The 13,172-nt window shown below is 53.2% G+C and overlaps 4 protein-coding genes across 4 annotated transcripts in view; all 4 read left to right on the forward strand.

Moving 5' to 3' along the window:
* METBIDRAFT_179260 (uncharacterized protein) overlaps positions 1-722 on the forward strand; it is a 1,297-nt gene extending 575 nt beyond the window's left edge. The window contains exon 2 of the mRNA XM_018854745.1: positions 353-722. Within this exon, the coding sequence (XP_018711778.1) occupies positions 353-681 (329 nt within the window). The 3' untranslated portion in view covers positions 682-722. The remainder of the gene's footprint in view (positions 1-352) is intronic.
* An 816-nt stretch (positions 723-1,538) lies between these two features.
* Positions 1,539-3,287, forward strand: METBIDRAFT_41364 (uncharacterized protein; the record flags this gene model as incomplete). The annotated part of the gene is made up of 2 exons (XM_018857387.1): positions 1,539-2,506; positions 2,708-3,287. 2 exons carry the CDS (start codon positions 1,539-1,541, stop codon positions 3,285-3,287), a joined length of 1,548 nt encoding a protein of 515 aa, XP_018711779.1.
* Positions 3,288-4,496: 1,209 nt separating this feature from the next.
* On the forward strand, positions 4,497-5,585 carry TIF3 (Tif3p; the record flags this gene model as incomplete). The annotated part of the gene is made up of 1 exon (XM_018854844.1): positions 4,497-5,585. A coding segment is annotated over one exon (1,089 nt), but the record flags the coding sequence as incomplete, so codon positions are not given.
* Positions 5,586-10,072: 4,487 nt separating this feature from the next.
* METBIDRAFT_78291 (WSC domain-containing protein) lies at positions 10,073-11,056 on the forward strand (the record flags this gene model as incomplete). The annotated part of the gene is made up of 1 exon (XM_018858856.1): positions 10,073-11,056. The coding sequence occupies one exon, from the start codon at positions 10,073-10,075 to the stop codon at positions 11,054-11,056; it is 984 nt and encodes a 327-aa protein (XP_018711781.1).
* Positions 11,057-13,172: the final 2,116 nt, after the last annotated feature.

The following is a 13,172-nucleotide window of genomic DNA, read 5'->3' on the forward strand; positions in this document are numbered from 1 at the left end:
ATACGCAAATTTCAAGGGCTCCTGGACCCAAACCAAATTGAATTCCCGAAAAGCCAAAGCGTTAGGAGTCCAGAAACGCGTGGGCGCCCAAGGGTTTCTAGGGCCTTGAGCACCTCAATATTGCGTGAAGCCAAAGCGCCTGGAGATGCAGAGAAGCTGGAGCGTCTCGAATACCGCACGGGCCCAGAAAAGACTAATCATAATCACCAGACACCAGGCACCAGAAAAAGACACCAGACAGCAAAAGACACCAGACAGAAAAGACACCAGACAGAAAAAACACCAGACAGAAAAAACACCAGACAGAAAAACACCAGACAGAAAAACACCAGACAGAAAAAACACCAGACAGAAAAACACCAGACAGAAAAAACACCAGACAGAAAAACACCAGACAGAAAAAAACACCAGACAGAAAAAAACACAGACACAGACACAGACACAGACACGTGCCAGGACCAGTTGGTAAGAACAAAGTTTGCCAGCACCAGCAAAAAAAGAAAAAATAAACGCAGGGATCCCAGCAGAGAAACATCAGAAGCACGAAGCAAAGATTGGGAGAGGCTGGGCCCGAACGCCGCGGCCCGCGGCGCCTCAGGAAACCCGCGCCTCCGTCGTGACGTCCTTGGGCATGCTCAGCCATGTTTCTTATCGATGGGGCCACAACACGTCGTAATTTAAGCCGGCTGCAGTTACGCAAGAAAACAGCGCCTCTTCCCTGTCGGCCGTTTCCACGCCAGCCGGGTGCTATGCTTTTGTCATTCAAAAAAAAGACCACGTTTTGGCATTTCCGCCCCGGGTTCGTGGTGTTGATTGGGACTCGGGCACGCTGCGCCGCCACGGGCCGAAAAAAACGGCGCCTGCCCCGGGCGACTGGCCCTCAGCCGCGAAGGTCCCGGCCCTCAGCCGCGAGGATCCTGGCCCCATGCATCACAGGTCCTGCATGCACGCCGCAAGATTGCCCGTCTCGGAAAGGCTATGACCTCACCCACGCAAAAGAGCGCCCGCCGTCCAGCCCCGCAATAGCGCCAGCATCGCATTTTGCCATCGGAGTCAGCTCTGGAGCCCTGCAAGTCGACACCCATTTGTCAGCCCCATCCCGCGTTTTGCTTAACTAGCCCGGACCCGCAGCTTCTTTCCGGCCGAGCTTTCTGTTTCATCGTCCGCCCGTTGCTAGCAATCCGTGACATTCCTGAAACGCTCTTGTGCCGAACGTTGGTAGATTCGTCCGCCCAGCAGGAAAAAAGGACCCATATAGCGAGAGGCCAGCTGCCGAGGACCATCCCCAGCGCCGAACCGTCACTCTGAATTGTCGGAAAAGCCACAACCGCGGAATCAGAAAAGCCACAAGGTTGCTGACCACGGAGTGCGCCCTAGGATCCTCCCGCATTTGTGCCCAGTCTTGCCGGCTCCGAACCTCGGCTTGCCGCCGCCTCGACTGCCCATTTCCCGGAGCTCTCCGGGAACCCGGCCCGCCGCCAAGTGCCCGCTAAGCCATGTCCAGCGTGTCGTCAGCCATGTCCAGCGTGTCGTCAGCCATGTCCAGTGTGTCGTCAGCCACATCCAGCGTGTCGTCAGCCGCTACCAGCTCCAGCTCCGCGACAGACGTGTCGTCCACCACCTCGGGCGCAACCTTTGTCGGCAACATGCCGTCCACGGTGCTCTTTTTTCTCGCCATGGCCGTGGGCGTGTCCATCGCCCTCGTCTTCACTTTCTTCACGGCCCGGTACTTCATCCGGGGCAAGTACGGGCTCCACCTCCACTCGTCCACCAGCCGGGGAGTGATGTTCCTGCCGCGTGCAGGCAGCCCCCACGTGCTGGTGCCATACACGGACCGCGAGATCCAGCAACACTTGGAGTACCTCCGCAACCACCATCTTCTCCGCGACGACTTCTTGGAGCGGCGCATCTTGTCCAGCCGCGGCCGCCGCCGCCGAAGAAGAAGAGGCCGCTTTGCCAAGATGAAGAAGCTCACGCCCGAGGAGGTGCAGGAGTTGTTTCCCAAGTGCATCTATGCCGACTGGCTCGGCACGGGCGACGACGCCACGTCCGTCTCGTCGCCGGACTTCACCGAGGCCTCCTCGGCCATGCCGGCGGCCGCCAAAGCCGTCAGCATAACCGAGGAAGAAGACGCCGGCCCGGACCCGGTCGTCGTGGAGCTTGCGCCGCCGGCCCCCCACGAGCTGGACTCCTCGTCGCTGAATGCGCTGCTGAAAGGCAAAACCGAGTTGCACTTCGACTCGGGCTCCTGCTCCATCTGTCTCGAGGTATACGAGCTGGACGACGTGGTGCGGGGGCTCATCTGCGGACATGTCTACCATGCCGACTGCGTGGATCCGTGGTTGACCCGGCGCCGCGCTTGTTGCCCCATCTGCAAGCGAGACTATTACAAGGAGGAGGGAGCCACCACTGGGACGGGGCCCGCCACTATCGAAGAGGAGGGGCTCAGCGGGACGGGCGAGGCTGGCCCGGGCGAAGACAATGCCAACGGCGGCGACCATGCGCAGTCCTCGGCCATCCCGGACGGCGGCGGGGAGAATCGGGAGCCGGGTGCCCGCAGCCCGGCCATCGCCGAAGAGGGGGGTGCTGTGGTTGCGGCTGACGGAAACGAGCAGCCAACAACCGAGGCCGGCCCAGCCGAGCCTGCTGCAAACACAAGCGACGCCCAGAATGCCCAGACTGCCCGGAGTGCCCAGAGTGCCCAGAGTGCCCAGCCCCAGAACACCCAGCCTCAGAACACCCAGAACACCCAGCCTCAGAACACCCAGAACGACGACGATACTAATCCTTTGCGAGACCTCGACCTCGACGTCATCCGCACAGACCCAAACATCCAGGCCCTCTTCAACGAGCTCGTTCCCCTCTCCGAAAGAGTGCGCGTTCTCTTGGACGAATTCCCCGAGCTCGACATGGAGGCCAGGGCCAAACGCGTCGCCAAAAAGAGATACGGGAACGTGTTCAAGGTCTTCTTCTGGAAGTTGATGGGCATCTCCAAGAGAGACTTGTACAACTGGGCTGTGATCAAGATCTACCAAGAGGAGCGGGCTTCTCTGGACACTGCAAACACCAACAGCGACAGGCCTCAAGATGGACCGAGGCCCCCGACTACAGGCGTTCAAGCGCCTGGGCCCGGAGCCGGTGCGGAGGGCAGCACGCCAGAACTAGCCTCGGGCGATGCCGTGGAAATGAGAGAGCTCAGGCCGCAGGACGCCTCTTCGACCCACGAGAATCGCGAGGCCCTGGAAGACGCCGCCGCCAGACGCGAGTCTGTCGAAGACAGGGTTTAGCTTCAGGAGGAGAACCAAACAGAAGTACGAGCACGGTGTTTGGTGCTACAATTGGTGTGGGCTGGACAGGCGGGCCCGTGTCATATCAGCCACTAGTGGTTCCAAATGACGAGTTCATCCCGGCTGACAGCAGCGTGGACGTTGGTTGCACACTTCATCCAAGGATGAGCTTACTTCCAACATTCATGGAGTGATTGTGGTCAGGAAGTACTTGTGATCAAGAAGTGTTTGTGATCGAGAAGTGTTCAGCTGATGAAAAACTACAGGGCTATCGACCGCCGGTGACGCGGCTTTCCTCAGGCGCTGCTCTTCCAGATTGGCTGGAACAGAACTCAGGTATAAAGGCATGCGTGGATGAGACTTACTCTCAAACGTCTTGGTTTGGTCTTGACGCCCCGTCCAAATATCAAATGGCATAAGCTTCAGATCCGGCCCCAATCCTTCCTCATCTTCGTATCTACGCATGGGGCTTGACGTCTGGGCAGTGCCAATCGCAACGTGGCCCGGCCCAGAAATGGCGGTGCAGCCGGTTCCGCGCCTGTGGGCCCGCGGCACAGCTCTCGTCTCTAGCCCACTTGGTCTGGCTGGGAAAGTCAAGAAAAAAAAAAAAAAAAGGCCCCAGGCCCCGCTGGCCAAGCCGGGCCGGCGACGGAGACCCGCGCCTCGTTTAACTTATCCCCCAGAATAGACATCACCACCTCCAGCTGTGCGCCAAACAAAGCGAGGGCACATCCCGAGCCGCGCGAAACAAGCGTCTAGGAAAAAAAGCGTAGGAATTTCGAAAAAAAAAAAAGAGAGAACGGAAAATTTTTCTCTTGAACCACATCCGACTGCCACCAAGTGAAACACCTACAACATGCGTATGTTGAGAAAACACAGAACCGTCCCGGCGCCGTGCCCGACCTCTAGGCAGCCACGTGTCCCCGGTCCCTGAAGATGGCTCCTGGCATGTGAAACACAAGAGGATACCCGAGAATCAGCCCCCTCACATCGCCAGAAACCATGTCTTTTGTCGCCCGAAACCATGTCTTTTATCGCCAGAAACCATGTCTTTTGTCGCCGGAAACCAGACCCTCCCACCAACAAGCAGACGTGCAGGTGTCCGAATCGTGCATTCGTGATCATCAGACAGGCTCACCAACCCCCGGGCAATCGGCCCTCCCCTACCGTTGTACTAACCCTTTAGCACCAAAGAAGAACATGAAGAAAATGGACTTGGGCGCCTTTTTGGCCGACGAGTCCTACGGTTCCTGGGCCGACGAGGAGGTCGACATGTCGTCGATCGGCGTGCCCACTTCCTCGACCGCGGCGCCAGTTGGCAACTACCGCCCAGACTTCGGTGCCCAGGACAGTGCCAGAGCCGACAGAATCGAGTACCCCGTGCCGGACGCTCCTCCATACAAGGCCCGTGTGGCCAACTTGCCCTACGACGCCGAGGAGGGTGCGTTGGCGCGCTTCTTCGAGGACAGATTGCAGGCGCAAAACGTGGTGGAGGACGTCAAGTTGCCCATGGACGAGATGGGCGGCCGGCCCAAGGGCTTTGCCTTCGTCACGTTCACCGAGAGAGCCGTGTTGGAGGAGGCGTTGAACTTGACAATGTCCGAGTTCAACGGCAGAAAAATCTTCGTCAACGTGGCGGCGCCCCAGAAGGCCGACGTGTTCGACATGGACTGGAGATCGTCCAGGACCGGGCCCATGGGCCGCGACACGCGTGAAAGAAGTGAGGAGGTCGACTTGGACTGGAGCTCGGCCAGAAGCTCGTCCGGCCCCATGCCTCCTCGAGGTGACAGGAGGGGCGACCGGGAGTTTGGCGAGAGAAGACCCAGAAGAGACGAGCCCGACTTGGACTGGGGCGCTGCCAGAACCACCGCTTCTGCATTGCCTCCCAGAGAGAGAAGCGACAGAAGGGGCGACAGAGACTTTGGCGACAGAGACTTCGCCGACAGAAGGCCCAGAAGGGACGAGCCGGAGTTGGACTGGGGCTCGGCCAGGTCCGCGGCGCCCTTGCCCCAAAGAGAGAGGGACAGCTTCCGCAGAGAGGGGGCGCCCAGAAAAGAACAACTGGAGATGGACTGGTCCAGCGCCCGCGGCTCCGGCTTGGGCCCTGCCCCCGGTGCCGGCGCCAGCTTCAGAAAGAAGGAGGAGAAGGAGTTTGATTGGAAGAGAGGCCAGGCCTTGCCTCCCAAGGCCGCGGCCAGCAGCACCAAGGCCAAGCAGGACGACAAGGAAAAGGACCAGCCCAAGCCCCAGAAGTCGATCTATGACGTTTTGTCCGTTGAGGGCGAGTCTGGCGACGAGGCCGGCGCGTCTGGGGAGACCGGTCTCGAGGAGAAGGTGGCCGGGGTCTCTGTCAACGAGGAAGCATAAAAGACCGTGGGGGAATGGTCGTCTGTCGCTGCAAAGCGCGGCGGCACATACTGTAGAATATGAAAAGCGTACACATACGGGTTTTATCCATCTGTGGTGTATAAGTATATTGCAAGCAAGAATAGGCATGACCCTTTGGTCCTCAGGCCAGCCGTGGTTGCAGGGTGCGAAATGTTGCACTATGTCCGGGTGCAAGGCCTAGCGACAGTCTGGTCCACCTGCGGACGTGGCTCTACATCTTCAGTCATATTTCAGCAGCAATGACAATGGTGTGAAATTCCTGCTTTTTGCGTAAAGCCTAACAGTGCATGGACGTCTTCAATTTAGGTCCGTTCTGGCCACCTGAGATTCCTGTCTCTAGTCTGAGAGCGATCGTCCAGTATGGCGAAACGCGAATAGGTGATTCTTAGCAGGCAAGTCCCTTGCTTGTTGGGGATGTGTATGGTAATACCGGCAAAAGCGGCTCAGCAGGTTGAAAGAGTCTCAGCAAATTGCGAGAAAAAGGACGAGCTACCAGCGCCAGTGACCCACAAGTCTCAGCGACAACCGCAAGGAATCTGCCTGTGGAGAAACAAGATGGTAATGTTGGAGGTGTTTCTCGTTGCGGGGTGGCTTATCATGTACATGAAGTGTTGGAAGTAGGACATGACTCTTGCTTGTTTCACATGGCTGGGTTTTGAGACGACATTTTCGACACCGTATATATATTACCTGTCCCTTAGCCCTGGATAGGATGACAAACTGTGATGGAGTCTGCTGTTAACCATAAATAATACGACATTTGATTCACCAGCCTGGTTTTTTGACGAATTATATGAATACGTGGGGACAACAGGCGTGCTTCAAAAAGGTACAGTACCGACATGTAATCAATCTTACTCCGTCTTGCTTTGGGTGCTCAGTTTTGATCACCAGCGAGACCAAGATCTCAATAGCTCTTTGAAGAACTGCTATACAACTGTAGAGCGCTCGCTGTTCTCGGAGGTTCCTCTGTGGATCTGCGTCAAAACAACGCAGATGTGCTCATTCATGCCCATGATTCGTTTGTTCCTATGAGCAAACCTATACCGCCGTTTGTCCTGCTATGGGCTCGTGCATTAGATCTCGAGGGCTCACGAGTTTTGGACCTCCGTGTCAAAAACCTCCGGTACAGAGACCCCCTAGCATGCAAGTTCATCTTCAAACAGTAGGGCACTGAAATCATGGATCCCTGAGCTGATGATTCTTCGAAGCAAAGAAGAATGAACCTTAACGCTCATTTCTAGTAAATATATGGTCTCTGACTCGCTTTTTATATGAAAGTCTGGCCTGACTACGTAACATGAATGTCCATGAATACAAAACGCGGTGGATGCTATTTCCAACAGTCGAGACTGATGCCTCGAGGAAGTATTTTGAGAGTACGAAACTCAAGGCTAATAATATGAACAAATTACACCAGTCTTTATTGTCTTCTAATAAGATCGTAAGCATTTCGCTCGTACAGTTACTTCTTTCATAGAACAACCGTGACGAACACTGGTGAGTGTGTGCTCGGACTAATAGAACGAAGTACCGAATATCTCGCTGAAAAATCAAGTCAGCACGTTTTTCTCGAGTTTTCTATATGAGGCCCATTTCCCCGTGTTACTTAAAAAAGTGAAGCAGACCGGCCAACTCACTCGAGTATCAAAAATCCTCCACAACTACTCAATTCGGCTTGCTACGATGGCCCACCAACAGTTTTAGATGCCAAAGTGGATCTAAAAATTCGACCGCTTACCTTGTTTTCATGTGTCATGTCAATGTACTTTTCATGTCAATATATTTTTCGTGTCATATATCTTTCGTGTCATATATTTTTCATGTCATATATTCTCGTGTCATATCTTTCATGTCAATTTATCTTTCATGTCAATCTATCTTTCATGTCAATATGGACTCCATGGTAGGTCCTGGTGCTTTTCTGCCTCACAATGTAGTCATTTAAAGCAGGACACGAATAAGAAGCTTCGGAGTAGAAAGAGCTTTTCAAGTGGTGCAAAAAGGGATGCGTTGATTCAAAGCAAAGAAAGCGGAATTTGGCTTTCCGGCACCACTGAGAAAAGGAGTATGTACCAGAACAGTGATCAAAAGAGTATGTACCAGAACACTAAAGACTAGAATGCCCTCGGCCGTGTTTCGCCAACAGCGTCACCCAATAAACTTACATATAGAACCTAAGTCCGAAATATTCCGCACCACGAGCCTTTTGGTTTCGAAGGCCTTGATCATCTCCATCCGAAATCACTATTGTCTTATCCTATTCTGGCGAGACCCTCTGTCCGGTACGATCCGCACAGCATACCGGAAAACTGTAATCTTTGGACTTTGGCTATTGCTTAAGTCTACTCAAGCAACCAAATATCCAGAAAGACTGCACTAAAGCACGAACCGTGGCAAACTCTTAGCCCTACAATTAGAACTAACTTCGAATTTGCATCCGGTCCTAGGTTTGCAGCCCGCACCCAGACCAAATACCCAAGCCACCGGCGCGCCTCTCGGTCTAGACCTGCTCTACGCGGATGCAATTTTTGCTCCAGGCTCCCAGAAAAGAAGCTTCCCGATAAAAATAGGCATTCAGTTTGGGTATGGGTGACCAAGATCGCACTCCACCGAGGAGAGAAAATGTGCAAATACCGTCGGAAAATGTCGAAAATAAATCACGATCAAAACATTGTCGAAACTTTGTCGAAACATTGGGAGGGTCTGCGGACGGCAAGCAGGTGATGTCACTTCATCCGTGGAGGTGGCGTCACAAGTCACACTGTCGCAGTAACACACGATCTACTGCTTTGGGCCAGGCTTTTCGTATTTCTTGGTATCAGAAAAATGTGATCCAGGCGGCCTAGCTCATAGCACCGCATGGCCGGCCCGTTGATTTTTCGTGTTCATCTGTGCTCAGCATCCGTGCAAGGCCCCAGCCTAGATTGGGGGTTATGAGGTTCCACGTCCAGGCTGCAATATTCGCTACCATTTACCCATCAAATCGTCCGTAATGTGAGGCCCGAAGAGGGCACTCTAAAAAAGGAAACGTCACCTGCCAATATATGATGTTCCTCGGATCACCGTATGAGGATCCGCCCGGTCGTTTTCTCATATACACTCTCGGGGATCAAGCCACACTGTCCAATAGGCCCTGGAACAGAACGCCCAAAAGAGCGCCAAATGTGCGCGCCTTCTCGCCCCGTTTACATGGCCTGCTAATTAAGCGAAGCCGGGGAGATTCCAGCTCCAAGCATGAAAACCAAATCCTCTTCGGCCGCAGTGCTTCTGGCCAGTCATTCTTACTCACAACCCGCTTTGTTCTTACTGATAAGAACAAGGGTCGGTGCCTCTGCCGGAGCTCTCGTTCAGACATGGATATATTAGGGCCATGCAGAGGAGCGCGCCCCGCCAAAACGAAATCGTGTCTCGACACGCGTGCGTCTGTCGTGCCTGTCCGGGGCCTATGTTCAGGAAATCCCACGTTTTTTCGGGTCCATAGGCTTAGAATTACTTCCCGTTCTGGCTGGCCTGCTTATTTGAGATAAAAACCCCAGACTCTCGTGCCGTGCCCTCGACCTCAAACAGGCAGGCCCGAGAAAACCTCTTTTTTCTTCTCACTTTCGCATCTGGCATCCGCTCTTTCTCAAGGCTCCGCTTTCCTTTCTGAGACCGAGCTTTTTTTCTTAAAGAGCACAGCCGCCGGCCAACGTGAGATTCTGCTGTTTGAACCGTTTTCCCACACGTGCCACTTTCTCGTTATCTGTATTTGCCCGTACCCGCTGTTGTCAAAGTAGGACAAGCAAACCAAGCCGCCAAGCTCCAGCCAGTAAAGCTCGGCGGAGAAAACAGCGCAATCCCGAGCCAGCACGATTTGGAGCCAGCGCTAAAAATACCGCTCGCTCACAAGAACTCTTGGCTTTTTTGAGCGCTCCCTTATCCAACCACTTTTATTCATACGCGCCGGCTAGGAAATTTGCCCTTGACGCTAACCACACACCACTTAAAACCTCGTGCTGCCAGATCCCTGGACCTTCGATATTTATTTGTCGGATTCCCCGAACCCACATCCGTTTCCTGGCCGCTAGTGTTCTACATTGCGCCTTCTTTATACCCTCGCTGTTGCCCGCCCTTTTCATCTGGGTTCAAGAAATAAAGAGGCGTCGACTTCGTGATAGTCAATCCGCAGAAACACCCTATTCCTCTTCGAGCCCGTTTGCTGTCAACCCGCAGAAACATTGCCGCACACCTGGACACATTTACCAGTGTCTTTCGAAGCGGAACTCTAGTCTGAGACGTCAGATCGTGTAAACGACCTGAATATACTGACCACCTGGATCAACGACTGACTCCCGGATAAACGGCTTCAGCAGATACCGGCTATCTCCTCACATCCAGTGGACCGTGGCTCTACAATGTTGTACTTGGCCGCGTGGATATGGCTCGCAGCCAGCCTAGTTTCCGCCGACGAGGGCTGCTACTCCCTGGTGGACACCTCCGTCTTCGAAGGCACCCAGCAGTACGGCACGCAAATCACCTGCTCCACCGCGTGCGGTGAGAGCTACCCCTATATTGCCATGAAAGATGGCGGCGAATGCTACTGTTTGAGTGCGCTTCCCAGCAGCCTGGATGAAACCAGCAGCTCGCTGTGCTCCGTGCCATGCAACGGCTACGGCTCCGAGACGTGCGGCGGCACCGACGCCTACACCGTCTTCACCAACTTGGAGTATCTGGGCACCACCCTGACGTCGACCACGTCGCTGGAATCACTGAAATCCAGCACGTCGCCAAGCAGCGGCTCCCGGCCCTCAGCAGCCTCTTCCACCACTGACAACGGCTCGCTGTCGACAAGCACCACGACCATCAATTCCTCCTCGTTCAGGACGTCGAGCGCGTCGGGCATCACCAGCAGCGGGGTGCACGCAACGACAGCAGACTCGTCCACGCTGTCTTCGAGCTCGTCCAGCGCGTCCTCAGCGCCCAGTAGTGCCAGCAGCAGCTCGTCCACCAGCATCGGTCCCATTGTGGGCGGTGTGGTTGGTGGCCTCGCGGCTCTCGCCTTTGTTACCGCCATCGTGTTTTTCTTTATCCGCAGGAAGTCCAAAAACCACGATGAGGAGGAGGACTACTTCAAGCGGGGCGCGGCGGGCGGTGGGGGCGGAAGCATGTCGCGGGCCAAGTCCAGTAAGATCGACTCTGTGTTCGACATGCCCATGGTCAATCCGTTCGAGCATCCAGCGGACGAATTGTCCGAGAAGCGGGTCAGCAGCGCTGGCGTGGGAGGGTTGACGGACCCCCGGCTAAATCCGGTCATGATGGGACGCCGGCGGATCTCGGAGGGCTCTCTAGCAGACGAGGCTGACTACTCACGCAAGATCCTCGGCGTATCCAACCCTTAACGAAGCACAGTACAATATCACGAATCACACAGGTCCAACGAAGAGAGGCTTGGTAAGGCAGTAGACCGCCGGCTGGAGCCTTTCTGCTCTTTTGTTTCTAATCTCTCTGCTTTATGCATGCTCGCCAAAGGATGGCATGGCTCGGTCTCGCCGTGTTGGTCTGGGCATTCGGAGCCGAACTGGCTTGGACCAGACTAGAGTTTGTTTACGGCCAGAGCCAGGGCTTCTCCGGGCTCGACGGAAAAGGCCGTATTTTTAGTCAACGACTTGACAGGTCCTCGTGATGATGGCCTTGCATACCGGCCATACCAGTCTACCTTGTGATGCCTGTATTGATACACTCATGGGATGGGCGAATGGGCGCATGTATGGAGGCATGCACTATTCTCAACGGCTCACAAATGGGACTTGTCCATAGTCAAAGCATTTGGGGGAGGCCTCCAGCTACTCTCATGCTCGGAGCTCGCAGTCTTCTCGTCTCAGGACTTCTCTGGAGAAGTTCCAGGAAACGCCACAGACGACGCTTTGTGGGTGGGATCAAAACTCGGATCGAAATGTCATTTTACTTGCGACGGGGCATTTTGATGATTCTAAAAAAAGGTTATGTCTCATCATCTCGCATGCCTCAAGCCACCGTTGAGTGCCAATAATCCGGCGGCCAATCTCAGCGCTCCGTAAGGAATGCCTGGAGATAGACTCGTCAGAAGTGAAGATTTCGATGAACATGGAAAAGCTCGAATAAAGAGGCTTAGAGTCTGTTGCCGGCCGTTGAAAGTAAGGGGATTTGAGCTGCTGGCTGAGAACCCAATGATGCTCAAAATAGCGGAGCAGAGAATGAAGAGACCTGCGAGTGGCGTGAATATCCTCACATGTACATAAAACCAGCCTAGAGGCTCGGGTTGGTTTGGTCGACCTGGATTCGGGAGGATTATGTGAAAGTGCCAAAGTCAAGACCCGGAACCAGCACAGTGGAGCCCTGGGATCGCATCTTGCCTGGAACCGGGCGTCTACAAAAGGCAGATATTTGAGGTCTCGAAACACGGGTTTGACCTGAATTATGATCGGCGGATAAGACTGTGCTACGCCGGATGGCAGTCCCGATATAATGCCTCCGGATAGCCTGGTTCGGATATACGGGCTATTTTCAGGAGAACATTGAAAGAGAGAATTGCAGTTTAGAATCCGGAATCGGGCGGCTTGGGGACTTTCGAAGCAAGATGTGCAAGTGTCCGAAAGTCCGAAAAGGCCCGACCCTCACAATGGCCCGGGACCTCCCAACCTGATCAACCCCATGCAATGAAATTCAATCTGTTCAAATCAATTCATTTAAGTCAGTATAAATCGCAACAATCCAATTTGATTCAATCCAATTCAAACCAATTCGATTAATCAATTCAAATCAGCTCAATTCAAATCAGTTCAAATCAAAATCAAATCAATGCAAGTCAATCCAATCCAATTCAGTCAATCTAATCCAGTCCAACCCTACTAACCCAATGCAGTCCAGTTCATCCGATCCCCAACGCTATTAATCGAATTTAATCCAAACAATCCAATACTGTTAATGTAATCCATTCCAGCCCTATTAATTCAATTCAATCAATTCAATTCACTAATTCGATTCAATTGATTCAATTTAATTAATCTAATCCAGTTCAACGCTATTAGTCCAATTCAATTCAGTTCATCTAGTCCAGTTTATCTAATCTAGTCCAATGTTATTAATTTAAGTCAATCCAAATCTAGTTAATCTAACCCTATCGATCAAATCCAGTTAATTTAATCCAATCCAGCCCTATTAATTTGACTCAATTTAATCCAGTTAGTCCAATCCAATTGATCCAATCCAATTAATCCAACCCTATTAATCCAATCCAGTGAATCTAATCCAGTACAACGCTATTAATCCAATTCAATTCAACTAATCTAATCCAGTTGATCTAATCTCGTCCAGCCTTATTAATTCAACTAAATTTAATCCAGTTTATCCGATCCAATTAATCTTATCCAGTCCAACCCTATCAAACCAATCCAGTTGATCCATTCCAATCCATTCCAATGGATTCAATCTAGTGAATCTAATCTCGTCCAGCCCTATTAATTCGACTCAATTTAA

The sequence above is a fragment of the Metschnikowia bicuspidata genome (assembly GCF_001664035.1).
Source record: "Metschnikowia bicuspidata var. bicuspidata NRRL YB-4993 chromosome Unknown METBIscaffold_3, whole genome shotgun sequence".
In the NCBI taxonomy this organism is placed as follows: Eukaryota; Fungi; Ascomycota; class Pichiomycetes; order Serinales; family Metschnikowiaceae; genus Metschnikowia; species Metschnikowia bicuspidata.